Source organism: Hypoxylon trugodes (assembly GCF_022578975.1).
Source record: "Hypoxylon trugodes strain CBS 135444 unplaced genomic scaffold F4822scaffold_2, whole genome shotgun sequence".
NCBI classification, from domain to species: Eukaryota; Fungi; Ascomycota; class Sordariomycetes; order Xylariales; family Hypoxylaceae; genus Hypoxylon; species Hypoxylon trugodes.
The window spans coordinates 3,168,126-3,185,597 of record NW_026250017.1 but is presented as its reverse complement, the minus strand read 5'-3'; the positions used below and the strand labels follow the sequence as shown (position 1 = coordinate 3,185,597).

General features: G+C 46.9%; 6 protein-coding genes across 6 annotated transcripts; 2 read left to right on the top strand and 4 right to left on the bottom strand.

Annotated features, from left to right (window-relative positions):
• Window positions 1-325: 325 nt before the first annotated feature.
• F4822DRAFT_425909 (zinc-binding dehydrogenase) lies at window positions 326-1,491 on the top strand (the record flags this gene model as incomplete). Its single annotated transcript, XM_051460443.1, has 3 exons — window positions 326-449; window positions 501-520; window positions 574-1,491. The coding sequence occupies 3 exons, from the start codon at window positions 326-328 to the stop codon at window positions 1,489-1,491; spliced, it is 1,062 nt and encodes a 353-aa protein (XP_051318479.1).
• Window positions 1,492-1,740: 249 nt separating this feature from the next.
• Window positions 1,741-2,298, bottom strand: F4822DRAFT_425908 (uncharacterized protein; the record flags this gene model as incomplete). Its single annotated transcript, XM_051460442.1, has 2 exons — window positions 1,741-1,871; window positions 1,929-2,298. The coding sequence occupies 2 exons, from the start codon at window positions 2,296-2,298 to the stop codon at window positions 1,741-1,743; spliced, it is 501 nt and encodes a 166-aa protein (XP_051318478.1).
• Window positions 2,299-3,602: 1,304 nt separating this feature from the next.
• Window positions 3,603-6,742, bottom strand: F4822DRAFT_138503 (ABC transporter transmembrane region 2-domain-containing protein). The gene is made up of 3 exons (XM_051452805.1): window positions 5,764-6,742; window positions 4,194-5,703; window positions 3,603-4,140 (listed from the first exon to the last, which is right to left on the bottom strand). Exons 1-3 carry the CDS (start codon window positions 6,391-6,393, stop codon window positions 3,821-3,823), a joined length of 2,460 nt encoding a protein of 819 aa, XP_051318477.1. The 5' UTR covers window positions 6,394-6,742; the 3' UTR covers window positions 3,603-3,820.
• Window positions 6,743-9,705: 2,963 nt separating this feature from the next.
• On the top strand, window positions 9,706-11,523 carry F4822DRAFT_138486 (NIF-domain-containing protein). Its single transcript, XM_051452804.1, has 3 exons — window positions 9,706-10,845; window positions 10,895-11,044; window positions 11,097-11,523. The coding sequence occupies exons 1-3, from the start codon at window positions 9,784-9,786 to the stop codon at window positions 11,406-11,408; spliced, it is 1,524 nt and encodes a 507-aa protein (XP_051318476.1). The 5' UTR covers window positions 9,706-9,783; the 3' UTR covers window positions 11,409-11,523.
• Window positions 11,524-12,885: 1,362 nt separating this feature from the next.
• Window positions 12,886-15,387, bottom strand: F4822DRAFT_391840 (DnaJ-domain-containing protein). The gene is made up of 2 exons (XM_051457156.1): window positions 14,534-15,387; window positions 12,886-14,481 (listed from the first exon to the last, which is right to left on the bottom strand). Exons 1-2 carry the CDS (start codon window positions 14,690-14,692, stop codon window positions 13,438-13,440), a joined length of 1,203 nt encoding a protein of 400 aa, XP_051318475.1. The 5' UTR covers window positions 14,693-15,387; the 3' UTR covers window positions 12,886-13,437.
• Window positions 15,388-15,934: 547 nt separating this feature from the next.
• Window positions 15,935-17,050, bottom strand: F4822DRAFT_425904 (SET domain-containing protein; the record flags this gene model as incomplete). The annotated part of the gene is made up of 2 exons (XM_051460441.1): window positions 15,935-16,208; window positions 16,275-17,050. The coding sequence occupies 2 exons, from the start codon at window positions 17,048-17,050 to the stop codon at window positions 15,935-15,937; spliced, it is 1,050 nt and encodes a 349-aa protein (XP_051318474.1).
• Window positions 17,051-17,472: the final 422 nt, after the last annotated feature.

Sequence of the window (17,472 nt, the reverse complement as noted above, 5' to 3'; positions counted from 1 at the left end):
CCTCCCAGCTGTTACTCCCAGACTCCTCACCTTCTCCACCAGTATCAGGCAATATTCGACCAACTGAGAACTAAAAACCACCCGATCCTAGAATAAAAGACGTAAGTGAATGAAAAAGGTACAGTTGTTGGTGGATCATTCGACTATATAAATGATGATTACCAATCGACGTATTGAACCCCTGGATGACTAAGCAACTCCGTGGAATTCCGTCTCCATGCACGCCCCCTGAGTGTGAAAATAAATAGTAGACTGGTATTGCTTGAGTCCGCTATCTCATAATGGGATATAGACGATAAGACTACTATCGTATTCACGTATTACGATGGCTCAATCAATCCCGAAGACCACCAAGACATGGAACGTCATAGGTCAGGAGGGCATCGAGTCCCTCAAGCTTTCGGAGCAGCCTATTCCTGAACTTGGAGATGGCGAAGTTTTGGTCAAAAGTAAGTCTGCAACGTAAGAATATTTGGAATTCCACTAACTATCAACTATAGTCCAAGGCGCATCCCTCAACGTAAGTTCTCACATATCTTCCCATCACCATAATGAACTAACAATGAATCCAAGTTCCGTGACCTCATGGTATCCGAAGGCACATTCCCATGGGACGCCAAAGACGGCGTAGTTCCAGGTTCCGATGGTGCTGGAACCGTCATTGCCATTGGAAAACGTGTATCGCGTTTCAAGCCCGGTGATAAGGTCATCACAGTGCTGACTCCTCCACTAATTGCCGGCTCCTTCAAAGAACAGTTCCTAAAGTTCGGTCTTGGAGCGTCGGTTGACGGCACGCTGCGGTCGGTGGGCGCATTTGACGAGCACGGTCTTGTAGCAATGCCGAAAGGCTTGTCTTTCACGGAGGCGGCTACTCTTAGCTGCGCTGGTCTCACGGCTTGGAACGCATTGTTCGGGTGTTCGGGGAGGCAAGTGCGTGCCGGCGATTGGGTGCTCACGCAGGGTACGGGCGGGGTGAGCATATTTGCGATTCAATTTGCCAAGGCGGTCGGCGCAAGGGTTATTGCGACAACAAGTTCTAGCTCGAAGGCGAAGTTGCTTGAGAAGTTGGGTGCCGATCATATTATCAACTATCGCGAGACTCCCGACTGGGGCGCAGAAGCTAAGAAACTGACCGGAGGAGTTGGTGTCGATCATGTCATCGAAGTTGCAGGCCCGACAACGATGAATCAAAGTGTTGTGAGTCTTAGGCTCGACGGAACTATCACCGTAGTTGGATCTGTCGCTAGTAGTGGCGATGTTCCACAGATGCCCACTTTGCTGGATTGTTGGATGAGTCTCTTCACGTCTCGGGGAATATGGATTGGAACTCGGCTTCAGATGGAGGATATGTGCCGAGCTATTGAAGCCAATGTCAAAAAGCTGCGTCCTGTTATTGATTCTAAGGTCTTCAAGCTGGAACAGACGAAGGAGGCGTATGAGTATCTAGCCTCCGGTAAGCACCAGGGAAAAGTCTGTATTGAAATCGCTTGAAGTTGAACATATATGGTATATCAAAAAATTGAGAATAAAACCACACATCCAATAATGAGACCGCATAGGATAGTGAATAGAACACATATGCCTTTGGCTATAAGATCAGATGGTGGGTTTTCGGCCATGAATTCGTTCCACCTGCCGTACGGCATATTGGAGAATATTGCGATGGAATAATGGAGATCTGGGTTAACACGCTCAGAAGATTGCCGGAAGCACCATTTCATTCTGGGAAGCAACCTTTTATTATCTGAGAAAATATCGTCCGAGGCCGAAAAACGCTCGATCCCGCTCCTCAGCTAAAGACCGGGCGCGCTTTTCTGCCCATAACTTTTGATCTCGTAGGACCTTCGCCTTGGCGTCTGGATCAAAATATTCTGCTGAAGTTAGATAGGGGCCGTGCAGAGGGGATTCTCGCAACACTACGAACGTACCCTTACAGCTAGGACAATAGTATTGCCATCTCGTAGCCTTCTCAACATAACCTTCGCCATCAACGTATGCTGTGTAAAGCCCGGACTTTGTCACAGAACGTGTGTCCATGCATGAACAACATTTTCTAAAGTTACCGGTCGCTTCGCAATTGCAATCTGCCCAATGGCTGCAAGGCGGGCCGTGAACTGAGTGAGTGCTTCCCTCAGCTAAATATCTTGCATCAAACCTATCGTTTTGTTTTATAGCCTGTTGATACGAAGGTGGACCGGGGTGACCAGCTTGCGAAGTTCTAGGTCTAGGCTTTTTCGACGTATTCGCACTTGAATTGCTGTCGAACCTGTCCTGTCTTGCCCCTGATCGAGACCCCATTGCGATTTCGTGCGCGAGATTTTGTTAGATAAGACAGCGTGAAGATACACTACGAACGTCGTTGGGCTACTTGCTTACATATAAAAGAAGGAAACGAGGTCTTGACATACAAATTGCTTGAGAACACAGTAGTCATAGGCATGGCTTGGGGCTATGTATAAATTACAGGGGGTGAGTATGCTGTATGCCTCGCCGCAGCAACCCCACATTCAGCTTGATGCGTGTCGATCATGATATAATAAATCTAGATTGCCGAAATATGTATAGATGAGCGCGTGTCTGAGTAAATGAATTCTTTCGTTTTACAATTGATCTACAGCTATCTGCCTAAGTATTTACACTGTTTAAACTCGTTGGAGGAGCTCTTATGGATGATCACACCGCACAACAAATCCTCCGTTTCGTGGTTGTAAACATACACAACCCTGACGAGCCCGGGATGCGGCCTGGCCTCATTGATATCCTTCTGGGGCATAGCAGATACATTGGACGGAGGCCAGGACCAAAACATATAGCGCGTCCATTTGAACAATCCATTTCCTTTGAGGGGCGTCTCAAGTCTTCTGAAACCAGCATGCTCACAAGCTATACTGTTTAGGGGCCATTTAAACTCTTCGCGGTTCTCGAAATAGTGCGGGTAGACTTTAATTTGTATAGGTCCTGGCCCTCCTGGGAGTTATTGAATAATATGTTCTAGATAGTTTTTCTTATAGTAACTGGATCTGTTCTTATCATCTTTGCAGGTGAACCCAAATCTTCTACTTTGAGTGTCCTCTGGAGCATGTTCCTCACCAATTTGTCGCCCTTGAGCAAAAATTCGACCTTGTTTCTCAATATTTGAAAAATGTTGAAAGTATTCTGGCACATTAACTGTGTGAGAGATACTTTTCATCTTATATTCATCGTCGCTCTTGGGGATATTGGATGCGTGTATCTGGTGAGTTTTGCACGGACATCTGTGCTCCAAGCTGTTTGTAGAATTCAGTACAGACAGAGGATGGCTGGCACTGAGCAGTAAAGAAACGATGGTGGTAGGTAGTAGAAGCATTTTATGGGCTAATTTTAGGCGTAAGATAGTACTAAGGAGCTCTGAAGCCAGAGGAGCACAGGCGCTATTTATCTATCTAGGTGTGGGTGTCAGCTGCATGCTAGGGCTCTTTATAGCGACTCATAGTTAATGCTTACGTGGCTGAGCATGTTCCGCTCTAGGAACACTCGCTCGTAAATATCACCACCTGATATTATGGCATATTACCAACTCGCAACGGGGTATAGGGAAGATAATGTTTCAATTGTTAATATATGATTTATCTAAATAGTTCGCGATGTGTTGGCATTGATCTGTCTGATAGAAAGACCATCTTTGTAGGTATGTGCTAGATGTCTCACTTGCTGCGTCTGACTCTTATTGACGATGGTCACGTTTAATATCATAAATTGCCTCATGCTACAAGTTACTCGTACACGGCAATGGTACAGCAACTCTACCTAGGTACATATTCCATGAGTTTCGTTTATTAGTCTATTGAGCTTCGCCCTTCTCAGACTCGGCTTCAAGAGTCTCAACAGCATCAACGTAAGGAGGTGGATCTAACGATGAAGCGTCACCTTCAACCCAAACCTGCGCGAGCTCCTTTTCTATTTCCTCGCGGCGTTGCTTCCACTGTTCGACTTGTAATAGACGCTCATGAAGCTCCTGTAATTCGCGTTCGACTTGCATCTTCTCCCTCTCGGTTCCGATGCGCTCGAATTCCCATGCATCTCCATTATCGCCACCTCCAAGGCTAAGGTTGAAGGTATGGTACTTCTTCAGAGAAGCGCGCGTTGAAATGGTGATTAGAGCTATCAAATGTTAATTGAGGAGTTGAAAAGAGGACAATCATGGATAAACTTACTGATACCCCTTTCCTTGCATGTCTCGTACAAGAGACCCTCTACGTCGCTCGAGACGGCACTAGTACCTTCATCGATGACGGCGTATTGAGGCTCATGATACAGCAAGCGGGCGATACCAACTCTTTGCTTCTCACCACCACTCAACACATCTTTCCATTCCTTTCTAGTATCCCAGCCTCCTTCACGATCGGGTAGATAGCCAAGTTTAGCAGCGTCTAAAACTCGCTTCAATTCGTCTTCGCTCTTGCGCTTAAGACGCATATCCAATTCGCCATCCGGGTAGATGACCTGGTCACGTAAAGTACCGACACTCAGGTACGGTCTTTGGGGTAAGAACATGATGCCATCCTCGCCGATAGACTTAGGTCTACTAACCAAGCCACGGTAAACTGGCCAGAGTCCAGCAAGTACTCTTGAAATGGCACTCTTACCCACACCATTGGGGCCAGATATCAACAAGTGCTCTCCTCGTCGGACAATCATAGATAGCGAATCAAGTAGCTCCTCTCCACCCTGTGGCCACAGTCCAGGAGCAACAATAGGCACATGTTCGAATCGCACACCATCAAAGCCTTTCTGGATAGTACCTTGAACATCTGAAAGCGAGTATAACTCGCTACCGCTCGGACGAGTGAAGTATGCGTTGGCATGGACGCGGTGTAGCGTCGAGATCAAGGTATAAACGCGACTAGTGTAACCAGCGAGTTCGGACAGGTCCTTGATGGAGTACATCATTCGGCCACCTGCATCCGCAAGCGAAAGCATGAGGCGTTTATTCGTGATGAAGTCCTTCATCCGATTTCGTTCCCGGCCGCTTTTCTCAGCGCTCTCGACCATTTCCATTGCTCCTCCTAAGCCACCCCAAGCCGGGAGGAAGACTGGCAAGGAGGAAAGGAGGTAGCCGTAAGCACTCCAGCTGTATTTTAAGATGAAGTCTTCCATGATGTTATAGCGGATCTTTAGTAGGTATATGCCTTCCATCCAGCTCTTAAGGGACTTGAATTCTTTGTTCAAAAATGTCTTTTCCATTTCGGCGCCGCCATAAAAAGCAACTTCTTCGGCGTTCGCGATTAACCGGGCGTGTAGACTTCTGAAATCTCCCTCTTTACGTCCCTCAACTGCCTTTAACTTTCCGAAAGGTGGTGACATTCTCCGCAGAATACTCGCTGTTAAGAAGTAATTGCTCATAAGACCAGTTAACGCAAGCGGTCCTAACGATCGGTATAATTGGTAGTTGAATACGCAAAGGTCGACGAATGGTTTTCCTAGTGAAGAATACAGGTTCGCGGCGGAAGCACAGAATAATGTCAAGTCCTGGGTTATAAATTGGTCGGCTCCTTGTCCAACCCCACCATCTAAATTGGATAGCTTGTAGTAGTTTAGATTATCGTTTAGGTATAGATCATGGATATATCTCGTTAATCGGGTTCGGAACGCAATAGACACTTTCGATTCTAGGAATTTGATCATGGAGTTGGTGTAAGAAGCAAAACCTCCAAGTCCACACCACTTGATTTAAGAATTAGTAACAGGTTCATAGTAAGGTCAGTGATAGGTTTCATAGCATACCTTTAGTATACCCCAGAGGAATAACCGTCCATTGCCTGCAACTAGATCTCGAACAATCTCACCATCTAACCGCGCAACTACTAGCGATAGATAGGTGCGCAGCATTAGAAATACGCCGTGGCTTACTAACAACCCCGCCTCTTTGCTCGTCCATCGCGGTATCATGATACTCATCAAGCTTAGAAACTGATGTAAGAAGGCGAGATTCAGCCCCGGTTTCGTCTGCGCCGAAGGAACGGTGCCATCGCCGAGCCCCGATACCTTCGGAGGGTTCAAGAATAGCCGACGATGCGCCTCGAAGGTCAGCGGTTTCGTCCTATGTATGACGACCTTGGACGTCCCGTCCTTATACGGGACGTACACAGTCCTCGACCCATCCTTATTAAACACCCACGAATTAGTGCGCACAAGCTTACGACCTTGCTCTTTCTCTTGTCTCCTACGTTTCCACCATCTCCGACCACCTTCTGCGCTGAGAATTATAGATGCGGCGAGGGTGAGGGTCGCGAGGAGCTTGGTACGGCGGGAGGTCTTTCGTATGCGATTACGGATCAGGTTCGTGTATTTGTCGATAAAAGCTACGAGGATGTCTTCGGACGCCGAGTGACGAAGTGTGGATTGTACCGCCATCGTGTCATGACATCAAATGGGGTCCGTCTGTAAGCTGTTTACTTTGGTTGCCATTGGCAATGAAAGGTGATGGTTTATTACGGGATTGGTCTCTTCTAGGCTGTATAAGATCGATAGGTTAACGAAATAGTTTGGATATTTGTTATTATATAGTTAAGTATTATAAACATGTCTTTGAGGAAGGATTGAGGCGGAGAAGAATAAGAGATGGAATAGCCGGGATAGCTAGGGTAGCTAGTAACTCCGTCATTGGTGACGATTGAAAGCGACTTAGCTGAGGCATGTGATGACCCGAGGTATACATTTGGGAATGTACCTGAGTATATTCGGGAATCTAAAGAAGTTAACTTGATGCTATTGGTTAGAATTCAAGGTTAGGTTCGGATAGCATCATGTGATCAATCTCTTCAAGGATGAGCCACATTTCCCCAGGATCTACGACCAAGCTGCATGTGGTAGCTGTGGCTTAAACCATGGAGTAGAGGCTTTAATTACAAAAGTCCGGGGTGGAAATTAAAAATAACCTTTAAGGTTAGTAGCGTTTCTCCTATTCTTTCCTTTTTTCTGGATCTATTTTCTTCTTCTTTTTCTATTTTGTTCATTTGTCCGGATTGAAGCCCGTAAGTTATTAAGTATTATAGTTATGAAGAATGAGGATATCTCAACCTGGTTAAATTCGCGGGAAGGCTAACGGACCGATATTAAAACAGTCTTAAGATCCCGACTGGATGGATGTTGAGAGATAAAAATAACTTGAGATCTTGGTTCGTCCAACTTACTCACATAGATAATGGGCTGTATGGGTCATATCTCATATCTTGAGAGTTGGCATAATTCCCCCTCGTATCATCAATGTTTGTTAAGGGCTCACAATCGTTGTAATAATTATGGGAGATCAGTTGATCCCCGGAACCTCAGAAACTAAGGTAAAGCCATGTCTTGTGCTTTGGAATAAAAAGAACGAATAGCGTAGTTCCATTTCCATGGTTCTCAACCGTCACTCTGGCGGGCGCCAACATAACCAATCAGATCCCAACACCGAAAAGTTGCATACTTCGTTCGCCTCGACAGTCTCACTTTCCATGCAAACACTTAGGTAGCTATCCTAGCCCTCTCGACGCTAGAGGTTACCGGTCACTTATGCATAGTGGGCACTGGACACTGTTGTAGCGGTAGCGGAATGTCTCTCGCTATACCCGTGGATGCACTACTGAGATGCGGTGGGCAAGTAAGGTCACACAATAGATGGTTCTTATCATCTATTCGTCTCGGTGACGCTTTGAATGGCGTGCATGTTCTTTACTTGTGCAGCAGCCATGGTTCGATTTTTTCTGTTTAACATATCGGGTATCTTAGGACGAAGATAGATATGGGAGAAAAGTTTGTGTTATTCGTAGAAAGAAAATAGTAGACATGCAGCCGCAACACCCACCTACCTAACGTACTACCTATGGAGAAATATTCTGACCCTTGACCCTTGACCCCAACTTGGTAGGTCTTGTGCTTAGAGTGACACCAAGTCTGCATGTTAAATTTCATGTACATCCAAAGACATTTATAATAATGAAAATGGGAACACTCGTCAGCTATCTGCCTTGCCGTTGTATTACACAAAATTATCCAACAACTGACAACCCTCCAGCAAGTAGTACTAAATAGTATAAATAATATGTGTAGACTAAAGTGTGTACTAACTGTATTGTTGAGAAAAAGAGAGGAGCTATCGCAAGTAATGATTAGAAGCCGGCGAAATTGCAAATAATTAAGTACCTAATTCTTTGGTAGGGGCTAAGTTACACTAGACTGAGCGGATGGGGGCAGCACTAAGTAGTGTGATACCGAAAGTGGGCTAGCTTTTGTTAGTGATCTCTAAGAGATACTCGTCTTTAACTTAACAGATCCTAATGGCAAAGAAGTTCCGTCCTGGTCCGTTTCAGTAATAATTGTACGGAGTACACTGTGACCCTCAGAAATCCTACTGGTTGAATCGTTATTGGAGGGATCCACCTAAAGCGCCCAGCTTTTGGCCGCTATATGCAGTAACAGGGCTAACAATCAACTGGGGGGGCAGGTCTACCCCCGGTCGTAGTGATTTAAGCAGGCACGCTAGCGGCTTTCCCCCTGGTAAAATTGCTCCGTGCTCTCCCCCAATGTGGTTCAGTTTCTCTACGGAATCATTTCGCTTGCGATTCCAGACTTTCTTCAGCCTCTGCGAAACGAGACACCAGAAAAGAAAAGAGTGAGCGTGTGTGTGCGTGTGAGCGTTGAGAGCGAAAGAGAGAGCGAAGGGAGTTTTAACCCCATTCATCTTTTTTTCTTTTTCTTTTTACCACCTAACCTACATACTACACCACATTACAGCCAGCTCTGTTTGTACTTGTACAATACCTACAATACCCTTACCTTACCCTACCTACGAATTACCAAGGTACCAAAAGCTTGCTTCCCTCATGTTACCTTAGGTACTCCCATCTTCCAGCTCCAGGCGCTTGTTCAGTTACTTCCAACCTCAATCCCATTTTCAATTTCGTTTCTCCCTTTTTCCTAGGGTCTCTCTCCGGACTGTCAGGATTTTTTGGGCATTTGTGCCAATTTTTTCTTCTTCTATTATTATTACTTATTATTATTATTACTACTACGGCTATTTGTGGTTATTTTTCGAGATACCCGCATGAAGAGAGAGAAAGAGAGGTACCTTCCGAGGCTCGTCATTCTGTATCCGGGTAGAAATCATTTCGCTCCTAGACAAGCTTGCAACAAGTTCCAAGCCGCCGCCGACCCACTTCCTAATCCTTCCCTCGAATTATCAGAATAAGCCTCCTTCACGACGCGCGCCGGTAATCTCGACATTTTCTTCCTCATCGCATCGCTCTTTTTCGCCCTCCCTTACCTCGTGGCCATCCGAAATTCGGTCTACCATCTGCGCTTCGATCTAACCGTATCAACTAGCCTCCCATTCAATACGATCGTCGTCGCGGCCACGGCTACGATACCGATTTGGCCGCCCGAGGCCACCAATTGCTGCGTCAGGGGGTTGGGTACCTATCCAAGGTGAACTGTCGCTGAACACCGAGGTGAGTGATAACTAATGATATGTTCTTTTTGTTGATCGCAGCCATTCTTTTATCCGATTTACTCTACTTGGAAGGCACTGTTGGTTCCAATTGACCTTCGACGTGGCTTGCGCTAAGTCTGACAATCTTCTCGAAACCACCACGTCGTAATTCATTTGAGACTTCTTCGCTTCAAAGCGCCTTGGCTTTTTTCGCTCCTTGCTTCTATCCCGCGTCTTTGTCCAAGCGTGTCTAGTCATCTAACCAAGTATTGTTTTATAGCGCGATAGTGTACCATCCCCGACAATCAGCAACAGTTGGTGTTTAATTGAGGAAGATGTCCAAGGGTGCCGATGAAAAGGTACAGGCGGAGCACGACGGCTCGAGGGAAAAAGACACAGTATCGCCTGAGGATGGGTCAGGAATAAGAAAAGGTCGCGGTCTATTAAACGTCCCATCAAGATCATCGTCGCAAAAAATACAGTCATCTCCGGCGACAACGGGGCTAAGCGGGACTACCGCTGACGATCCAAGAGATAGTATTGGTGGCCATTCTAAGGAATCAAAGCACAGCATGTTGGGCCGGCGTCGGAACGGTAGCGCATCCAGTAATCATTCTGGGGCTGCCACGAATCCTACAACTACACCAAGCACATCGCAGCCAAATTCTCCGGCTGGGGCTCCTCAGCGGAGGAAAAAAGGCGGGTTACTCTCGCTTCTTGGCTGCTGTGTTGTTCCTAACAACGCCAATACTCTCGAAGGTGGTGAGGATCCACTTCCTTCACACAAACTCGACAAGATTCCTCAAAGACCCTTAACTTCTAGCCGGCGGACTATAACACCTTCCGACCAGACCGCTGGTAACAAGACTCAGGCCTATGAGAAGGAGAAGGATTCACAAAATCAAACGGGCACTGCTACTTTGGACACTTCCAAATCCACAAAACGAGCTTCGGCTTCTACGACTCAGGATCAGTCGACAGTTGGCGACCGTGAGAGTGAATCAAAACAGACTACTCTAGTCGGCGTGTCGGGCCCCAGCATCACGGTCAATCCGCCGGTTGCAGAGGATCATGAAGCGGAGGCGGTTGCAACCGAAGAGCCTTCCACTAGGGACGTTGACGGCGATGTTGAGATGGCGGATGTCACACCAGCCACAGCCGAACCCGTCAAACAACCTAGTGCGGGAACCGACGAACAGTATGCGAAGCCGGTTCCCCCTCCACCACCAGGGCCAATACCTGTTGCTAACCCTGTCCCCGTCACCGCGGAAGACACATCAATGGATATGGAACAAGGTCAACAGAAGTTCCTCTTACCGCCTATCGAATCCCATCTCAAGGGTAGGAAGTGTCTCGTGCTAGATCTTGACGAGACATTAGTACATAGTTCCTTCAAGGTAAGCTATGGAATGCTCTACGGAATAAGAAATAGGCTAATTTTCCCAGTTATTACATCAAGCCGACTTCACGATACCGGTTGAGATTGAAGGAAACTATCACAATGTATACGTCATCAAACGACCAGGTGTCGATCAGTTCATGAAGCGGGTGGGCGAGCTTTATGAAGTTGTAGTTTTCACAGCTTCTGTCTCCAAGGTATGTCCTGTATGCCATTCCAACAGTTTCGTGTCTAACCAAATTTCAACAGTACGGCGACCCGTTACTAGACCAACTTGACATCCATAAGGTTGTCCACCACAGGCTGTTCCGCGAAAGCTGTTATAACCACCAAGGCAATTATGTTAAGGATCTTTCTCAAGTCGGCAGGGATCTCAAAGACACGATAATCATCGACAACTCACCTACCTCATACATATTCCACCCTCAACACGCCGTGCCCATTAGCAGTTGGTTTTCGGATGCCCACGATAACGAACTATTAGACTTGATACCCGTTCTCGAAGATCTGGCCGGAGCCAACGTACAGGATGTCAGCCTGGTTCTCGATGTCACTCTTTAAACTTCGGTTAATAATTTTTCTATTCTACAAGGACGACAACTCCAATCAAAAACCACTACCTAGGTAGCAGTTTATCATAGCGGCGGGCGTTTGGTGACAATCAATAACTTCAGATTTTGGTGTATATGTACTGTTTAATCTTATATACCGAGTTGGGTTGCGTGAGCTCGCTCCGCCCTCCTTACCTTTACCTCCTTTCCTGTCCTCGACGGATTTATCTCGAGCTGGTTCAGAGTGTAACCGCGCAGCTACTACTCAATTCAATAGAGGGGTTTGCCGTTTCGAAATTCACGTGCGAAAGTGTAATAGTTCCCAAGGAAGATGCTCGGGCAGCGCGCAAGAGTATCAGTTTGGATTTTGGTACATGGTCAGAGGAAGGGTTCGGTGCTGCTATATGTGTCGGCTCCAATAAGTTGAGCCGCGCAGTCGCCGCCGCTGCTGCTGCTGCCACCTCGGTATCCGAAAGCGATACAACGTATTTGTTCTTTTTCATTTGTTTGTTTTTTTAATCTGTTTTCGACGGCGGTGCCCTATTAAGCTTTATACACACGAGAAGGAGTGAGATTCGAGTGCGGGAGCGAAGTTGCGTCTGCTAGCAGGCTGGAGGAGAAGAGGATCTAAAGCCAAAAAGGAGGGAGGGAATTCGGTACAGAAGCAAAGAAAGGGAGATCGAAGTAGCCTAGGTACTTGGCGGTCGGTTACAAGCAATATCATCAAGCAGATCTCGGAACGGCACGGGACAGCCCGGAGAGCTCGGCCACTTATCAAGTATTTACACATTGGAAGCTAGTTCGGTAGGAGCCGCGAACGGTGACGATGGCGGGAATAGGGTTGCTCTGCAGGACAACAATATACCAGATCGATGCAGATTCCCAAATTGATATATAAACCCTTGAAATAGAAGACCAGTCAGCTATGTATACCTGGACATTACGCTTCGTTCTTTTCGAGTTTTCTACTGCTGAATTTGAACTGTACTACTTGAGGTGAATTACAGTGATCTCGCTCATTGTAGGTCACATCCCATTAAAATCGCAAACTCATAAAAGGACGAGATAGACGGTAAGGGCAATTATAAGGTATGTTCCTAAATCGTTTATCAGAATGTCGATAAGTGCTCCCGTTAATCCCTATATATGTACATAGAACCATTTGTTAGGAAGTTACTCCTTAGTCTAGATAATCTAAGCAGAACCGCATATAGATACCCCCTTTAATTGAACACGACCTATGAAAGCACTAGCTACCGTACTAGATCCGCGATGTCACCAAACTAGTACGGAGAATAGATCCCGCCGATGAAGTACTACTAGTGTGACCAACGATTTCCTTAGTCCAATGCTAGCCAAGACCAAATAGGTAACATGATACTTTCCCCCCAGCAAGTAAAATGTCACGATCTACTAGATCTTGTTGCGGTGCGGAGATACATGTCAATCGAGAGGGAAATTGTCTTGTAACATTCCACCCAATAAACCCCATTAACACCAGTTTGTCGTTATCTTTGGTAGCAGGCTACGTACAGTCACCAGGAATAGTTATAACTATATGTGGGCGTATAATCATCCTAGTGATATATGGCAGTAATCCAGCGGGCGGGGGGCTAGGCCATTCCCTAAGGGTTAATACTTCAACACCACAGTCTTCTCAAGTAAAGATCACATCGCCCCTTATCCACATCACGTATTCATCATTCATTTCATTCATAGCTCCTTCACTACCTAGCTACATAAAAAGCACGCATGGCCAGCATCTTTCAATAAAGCCAGAACGATTTGGCGTCAGTGAGCCCAAGTGCTCCAGATGTCAATTAGCAAATACACAAGACAAAACAATCATGTAGCCTCAATCTTAGCACCACTCGAGTACCTTTTTTCCTTCGGGGTATTCTCCTGCGCTAATCCTCATGTGTCATCAATATGGCCCAAGGCGCAGTTCATTGCAAAAGACTGAAAGCGAATCGAAGAAAAGCAAACCGAAAAATGCCAATTTTGTTACAAATCCCTGAAATTCTGGACTTTGAGTTGTCCTAGTTGTAGTTTCCGTTATCCGCCTTGGTGTTTCCGACGTAAGCTTTCTGGCCTTGGTTGGTGTGGCGGTTGCGACAGTGCTTGGCGATGTGGCCGATCATGTTGCAGTTGTAGCAACGGGGCTTGTTCTGGTTACCGTTACCAGGCTTCTTGTTTCCGGTGCCGTTCTTTGAGTTTCCCTGGGGCTTCTGCTGGGTAGTAGGCTCAGGGTTGGTAGCCGGCTTATCCTCAGGGGTAGGTTCGGGGTCGACAACAGGTGCAGGCTTCGTAGCAGGCTCGGGTTCCGCGGTTGACTTGTCCTCAGAGATAGACTCAGCCTCGACGGAGGAAGAGGGCTCAGTAGCGGAATCGGTAGAGGGTTTAGTAGCAGACTGGTTGTCGGTGGCAATTCGCTTCTTCTCGAAGTCAAAGATACACTTCTGGCAGATGGAGAGTGAGCAGTAAGGGCACTCGAATGAAGTGATGCCTCTCTTGACATTGCAAGATCCACACTTAACCTTGCCTCTGTGCTGGGTCTTCTCACAGGACGAAGAGTGGAGACAAATATTCTGCTTCTCCTCCTTGGTCTGAGCGTGATGTGCCTCCCAGCGAACTTCCTGTTTCGCCTTCTCCTCCCTTTGACGGTCTTGCTTCTCTCTCATTTTCGTTTCCTCCATAATCACGCGGGCTTCCTCTCGAGCCTTCTGAAGGCGCTCTGTCTCGGCCTCTTTCTCCTCTCGTTCCTTTCTAGCCTCTTCTTTGGCCTTCTCTTCTTGCCTTCTAGCCTCCTCTCTACCTTTAGCTTCAGCCAATCGAGTCAGGAACTCCGCTAAAATATGCCGATTTAAAGCATCTACAGCCTCGGCGCGGCGTCTAGCCTGGTCGTCGAAGAAGAAATAGTAAAAGTTGTTTCCCTCATCCGAAGTTGCGGAGTCAAAGGGATCGAAGGAGGACTCAGAGCTGGAAGTGCTGCTGCGTCTTGATGAGGATGCAGGGGGGTTGAGACCTAGATCGTATCTGGTACGTCTCTGGGGGTTGGAGAGTGTCTCGTAAGCCAGTTGGATCTGTAGCAGGTTAGCATAGCTCCAGCGATAGTAGATGAAGGTGCGAAATTACTCTTTGAAAGGTTGCGGTCGCAGCCTCAACATTGCCGAAGTTCCTGTCGGGATGGTGGATTCTGGCAAGACGGTGGTAGGCTGCTGTGAGCTCCTGCGGCGTTGCAGTGTTTTCCACCTCGAGAGCGGCGTAGTAGTCGAACTCCGGAGTTGACGGCATGATGGGCAAACGATTTAAGGGTGAGGTCTAGAGATGAAATAGAGCTGATGTGTGGAAATGACAGATAATGAAGTATCCGGATAGACTATTCAGATAGCAAGAAACAGAACGAAAAGCCAAACCCTTGAGTGCGGCGTGCTTGATAGGATTTGGTTTGGAAAGGTGTAAAAGGGCGTCAAAATCTCAAATCAGTCGCACAGGAAGAATGATGCCGGAGTAATAATAAGGCACTCGGTTGAGAAGAATTAGAAAATGTTGTACCAAAGTGGTCCAAGTAACAAATGACAGTGTTGTTGACTAGTTCGCACGTAAGGATACCTAGGCAACGAAGAGATTAAGAGACAAGTGCGGGACGAAGCGTGGAAGGAGGTTCATTGTCGAATTAAAATCTAACAAAAAGTGCTTTGGTGGTAGGGACGAGGCACCTTCCTTCCATTACATCTATCCAGGCAAACCTACATCAATACATGCACCGTAGGCCGCATGTAGGTGGTTGAGGTGTGCTGTATAAAGTACCGTACATACCCAGATAGGTACTCGCTAGAGTACCATCCATTAAAGCACATGATTGCCCAGAATATTTCCTGTGTACCTACATTGAATAGAGCCATACTTCCCACGGGAAGATGGGATATCAAATGGATCAAATTCGGAGTCGTCCCGCTGGTGTTCAGGTTCGAGGTTAAGGGTAATAGGGCTATCCTTGACGCCGCGTTTGCTGTGGCTTGTGTTTGAGCCAATCATCTAGGTAGATAAGACACGATTGCACGTGATTATAAGGTTTAGCGTGTTTCGTACGGCTACGTGCAGATGTATTGTACCCCTCCAAATACCTTCACCTACAAAAGATTCTTCTTTCAGTCTTTCTATTCATTAAGAAAGAAAATAGATATGTATAGAAATCAATCGCGATAGCTCAATTCTTAGTACTCAGGTATCTGCCTAAAGAATTCCAGCATAACTTGAGTATAAACCCTCTTTTGTCCCCCTGTGGCTGAAATATGACATCAGAGTCTGAGCTAGGACTGTACGGGCACGGTACTTCCCGTCCTTGCCAAACACAAGAGGGCATTCAGTTCCATACTTCCTAAGTAGGAAATCCTTAAGTATAAGGTTATACCGATGTATGCATGATGATGTGGTTGTAAAGTATAAATCCACAATGCTGAAACCATTTTACAAGTATCATTCCAATATTTTCTTCCTCCTTTTCATATCCCTCTTCCTCGTTGGGAGAAGATACTACCAATTCTCTTCCATTCTAGCAATGTCCCTATCCGTGAGGGGTTTGCAGGCGCCACATGCACACCGGAAGCCCCATAAGATATACAGTTCTCTCGGAGATAGACGTCCGTACGCAACTGTGAGCTCGGTGCCCGCCGGTACGTCTCGGTTAACTCGGAATTCCATCGTACAGCCCGGTTCGACACGATAGGCGACTGAGTTGATCGGGTTACAGGCGTGGTTGAATCGCGCGCCGATAGAGTAGACACATGAGATACTTCCGACGCAGAATCTAACCGATCATTGTACTTGATTAGAGGATTCCTTATAAGAGAGTGTAGGGTAGGGATCTACTTACGCATTCGTGAGGAAGATAGCTTGGCGCACCTCGTGCGATCCGTATCGCTTGTGGCCGTGCATACGATAGAACGTCTCTCGTAGTTCCGGCGCAAGATTCTCGAGTTCCTCGTACAGAGTCATGGGTGTAGCCGTCAGCATAGGCCTCTCCACCAAGATAAGCTGGCCACTCTCCAGATCCGTCTTAGCGAATATACCGTTGCCGCCGAGTTGGGATGTCCTAACCTCGATATACTGGTTACTGTACTTCTCAGGGTTTGCCAGGTGCTCGATAGGAATCTCTCCGTAGTCCTCTGCATCCTCGTCCTCGACCAGGTGGTGGGGCTTTACGGTCGGTTCTTCGACTTCGTAGCTTGTATTCGGGCTACTGCTCTCCTCAATCGACTCGCTGTCTTTGGTATCAGGGGTTGATGGAGTGCATTGTCCGTCACTGGTTGCTGAACCTGCTCCATCGCCGCCGTGTGGAAGCTGGACGTCTTCAGATCCGTCGGACTCCTTGGTACTGAATGTAGGTGAGCATGGGGAGGATCGTGGGAAATTCTTTAGCCAAGCGACAAGTACGATCATCTGTTTCTTCAGATCCTCAATCTCGTCGTCACGATTGTCCCCGTCGCTATCATCGTTAACCGACGTCTTATTCTCTGCTGTCGGATCGCTTGAAAGGGGTGATACCTCTGTTCCAGCTAGGAGAAGCGGGGTCGCATCGCTATTAGCTATCGGAAGCTGAACCTCTTGGATCTCCTGATCAATACCATCTACGGTTGATAGGGACGACATCGTAGTGGGTCTGAATTTGCTGTTGGGGATATTGGCGGTTGGCGTATGCCTGATGATTAGCTCATCCTACGAGGCGGGTGTTATGGTATGACAAGGAGTATGCTATGGTGTGACACTAAGAAAATATTGTATGGTATGGATTATTCAACGAACTTCGGATTCGGAACTTGTTACTGTTCGTAGCAAACGAGGGTGTGCGCTTAGGTCCAAAAGGTACCTAAGTATGTTTCCCCTATACCTGAGTTAGTTCCTTCGACACCTGTGGGGCCTGCATACGCTAAAGATTGTGCGACTCACTGGAAGCTCCCTCTTTGTGGCACATGCCTGTTTCACAAATTGGGACGCCGATATAACAAGACGATATTATGGTACTTTCTTAGGTCATGCGATTAATCCTTTCAGTATTGATAGGTAGGTGAATG

What these genes read in the sequence shown, in the direction of transcription:
- F4822DRAFT_138503 (XM_051452805.1), bottom strand. Translation starts at nt 6,393, where the DNA reads ATGGCGGTACAATCCACACTTCGTCACTCGGCGTCCGAAGACATCCTC. An exon ending in TCCTCTGGGGTATACTAAAG is followed by an intron (nt 5,704 to 5,763) that starts GTATGCTATGAA and finishes TCTTAAATCAAG; the next exon opens with TGGTGTGGACTTGGAGGTTT. An exon ending in ATGCAAGGAAAGGGGTATCA is followed by an intron (nt 4,141 to 4,193) that starts GTAAGTTTATCC and finishes AACATTTGATAG; the next exon opens with CTCTAATCACCATTTCAACG.
- F4822DRAFT_391840 (XM_051457156.1), bottom strand. Translation starts at nt 14,692, where the DNA reads ATGCCGTCAACTCCGGAGTTCGACTACTACGCCGCTCTCGAGGTGGAA. An exon ending in CGACCGCAACCTTTCAAAGA is followed by an intron (nt 14,482 to 14,533) that starts GTAATTTCGCAC and finishes AACCTGCTACAG; the next exon opens with ATCCAACTGGCTTACGAGAC.
- F4822DRAFT_138486 (XM_051452804.1), top strand. Translation starts at nt 9,784, where the DNA reads ATGTCCAAGGGTGCCGATGAAAAGGTACAGGCGGAGCACGACGGCTCG. An exon ending in TAGTACATAGTTCCTTCAAG is followed by an intron (nt 10,846 to 10,894) that starts GTAAGCTATGGA and finishes TAATTTTCCCAG; the next exon opens with TTATTACATCAAGCCGACTT. An exon ending in TCACAGCTTCTGTCTCCAAG is followed by an intron (nt 11,045 to 11,096) that starts GTATGTCCTGTA and finishes AAATTTCAACAG; the next exon opens with TACGGCGACCCGTTACTAGA.